General features: G+C 35.3%; 1 protein-coding gene across 1 annotated transcript; it reads left to right on the top strand.

Moving 5' to 3' along the window:
• Positions 1 to 2722, top strand: LOC131951776 (ficolin-1-A-like). Its single transcript, XM_059314170.1, has 5 exons — positions 1 to 194; positions 682 to 758; positions 1077 to 1199; positions 1567 to 1686; positions 2032 to 2722. Exons 1-5 carry the CDS (start codon positions 116 to 118, stop codon positions 2413 to 2415), a joined length of 783 nt encoding a protein of 260 aa, XP_059170153.1. The 5' UTR covers positions 1 to 115; the 3' UTR covers positions 2416 to 2722.

The raw sequence follows: 2722 nt of genomic DNA, 5'->3' as shown, positions 1-2722 counted from the left end.
AGTTAATGAAAAAACTTCATGCTAGTTGACTCGTTTGGCTGTTCAAGGGAAGAAGCCATCTGGAACGTTCTTCTATTTACAGCCCAGACCCCAGCTTATCTGATATCCATCTACAATGGACTACTTCACATGGTGGCTAACCATTGCTGTCTGTTTCTTTCTGTTCAACTGCTCATACGCTGATGATACATCGGGTGAGACTTTATATTCCGATATCTTGTATATATTTTGTAAGTTACAGCATAAATTATTTTTCACTTTAGAAAGTCTATAAACTAACAAAAGAGCTACATAATGTTGTAATGCTTCGTTATATACGTTTTAGTTCTATTACATAATAGTATTTGTGTTAAAAATGCATATCCGAAACGAATCTTCAATTAATTAAAATTTGGCATGATAAAATAATGTGTTACTAAGGAGAGTTATATGTGCTAATAATACATGCAGTTTGTGGGTATGACTGTGCTTATATTTGTGGCTTTATTTGTATGTGCTTATGTTTATGCGAATTGCGTGCAAATTTAGCTGAAAGCATATCGAAACTTAAAACAATCCCATATTATATATAAGATAAAAACATAAACAGATATCTCATTAGATTATTGAACTAATTGTATTGTAGGCCTATATTCTTTTGTTCACTAACCCCGTGTTTACCTATATTGAATGTATGATAAGAGAACAAATACACCAAGAAGGCTGGGACAGGTCGCTGCAAAAACAGACCTCAAAAATGTAGATCAACATTTGGTCAAGTCAGTATTTTTTTAATCAATTACATTATTGACATTATCTTTACTAAAAAAATCAGTTTCATGAATTGATAAAGCTAAAAACTAAAGTTCTATCTTACACACACACACACACACACACACACACACACACACACACACACACACACACACACACACACACACACACACACACACACACACACACACACACACACACACACACACACACACACACACACACACACACACACACACACACACACACACACACACACACACACATATATATATATATATATATATATATATATATATTGATTTATGAACTGTACGCTTAAGCAAAAATGTGAAAAAAACGCCAAGTTTACCTGCCTGAAAGACAGAGTAGTGGTTGAATCTCTGGATAATAAACTTGTTCTTTGTGACACTAAAACTGATGGAGGTGGTTGGATTATTTTCCAGGTTAGTTGTTCAAACACTTAATCGAAAACAGTTGGTAAATTCTGTGTTCTTTGTGACACTAAAATTGACGGAGGTGGTTGGATTGTTTTCAAGGTTAGTTATTCAAACACTTAATCGAAAACAATTGGTAAAATCTGTGGTCTTTGTGATGAAAAAACTGACAGAGGTGGTTGGATTATTATCTAGGCTAGTTATTCTTTAAATTTTCATGTTTGTAAGAGGCTCTAGGTTACTTTCTTAATTTACCTTTCAAGTTTCACCAGTTTAAAAATATGCAAAAGTTTAAGGTTAACGTTCGACACATTATTAAGTCTAGCCGACATAATGATAGAAGTTTGATTTTAAGACTCGTTAAATTTATTTCCAGCGCATTATCAATGGTGACTTGAACTTTACAAAAAACTGGGCAGAATATCGCGATGGATTCGGTTCTTTTAATGGCGACTTTTGGCTTGGCAATGAGATGATAAGTAAACTGACAGCTGCGGTAAATATTTTTTTAAAATAAATTTGTTATTGGAGAGTGTGTGAGAAGGAGATAATTAGTGTGTGTGAGAGAGAGAGATGGTTTTGTGTGTGGTTTAGAGTGAGAGGAGTGTATTAGAGGGAGATAACGTGTGTGTGTGTGCGTGTGTACCTGTGGAAGAGATGAGGGTAGAGAAAATGAAAAAGTGGGAAAGCTTGCAAGAAATTTCTAGTTTATAATTTTGTATTTTTATCATTGTGTTACTTGCAGTAACTGACTATTGAAGTTGAATTCTTGATTTGGGAGAGTGCAGCAGTTAACTAATCACTTGTTAACAGTTGTTTTAATTATATAATGATTTAACAGGGTTATACAGATATGAGGATTGACATGATATGGAAGGGAGATCGCAAATACATGGCATACAAGAACTTCAAGGTGCAAAGTGAAGCAGATCTCTATCGAATGTCCTACAGAAACAACAGCTTCGAAGGAAGTGCCCTTCATGATCACTTTAGACACAACAATGGAGTGCCGTTCACAACTTTCGATAAAGGGCCCAGCTATGGTTGTAGATTTCTAGGCAATAAAGGTTGGTGGTGGCCTACCGATGGCGGCTGTGGGTTTACAAACTTGAACGGTGATCGGGGAAGTAAAGCATCTGCTATGGGTATCTGGTGGTACTATGTCACTGGTGAATATGACTCCCTCGATTCTGTTGAGATGAAACTCCGAAAAGCAAATCCCTAGTCATTATCATGGCTCCCGGTCAATTAACCACCTAGACATATATCACCCGGACTTTAACACTCGCTACTTACCATCTGGACAAGAAACCCCAACTATTGTTTTAATTAAGGACAAATTAAATGTTAACGAGGGAACATTTTAGTAAATGTTTGGTCTATATCTTAATACTATCTAGTTTCTATCTAGAAGAAAACTAGCTGAGCACTGTCAACAACTTCAATAGAACGTTTCTTAATGTAAAGCAGTAAAAGTCAAAGGCTACAACACTATGCAATATATTGTTTAACATAAGAAAATATGATTACGT

Source organism: Physella acuta, unplaced genomic scaffold (genome assembly GCF_028476545.2).
Source record: "Physella acuta isolate Inbredline_101_S28 unplaced genomic scaffold, ASM2847654v3 ptg000826l, whole genome shotgun sequence".
Classification (NCBI taxonomy): domain Eukaryota; kingdom Metazoa; phylum Mollusca; class Gastropoda; family Physidae; genus Physella; species Physella acuta.
The sequence above is the reverse complement of the archived record's forward strand: the minus strand, read 5'-3'. Positions and strand labels throughout refer to the sequence as shown.

Bases quoted from the DNA above. Each gene is read 5' to 3' on its own strand.
- LOC131951776 (XM_059314170.1), top strand. From the start codon at position 116: ATGGACTACTTCACATGGTGGCTAACCATTGCTGTCTGTTTCTTTCTG. The intron at 195-681 runs GTGAGACTTTAT...ATGTATGATAAG, and splicing joins ATACGCTGATGATACATCGG to AGAACAAATACACCAAGAAG. The intron at 759-1,076 runs GTCAGTATTTTT...TGTACGCTTAAG, and splicing joins GTAGATCAACATTTGGTCAA to CAAAAATGTGAAAAAAACGC.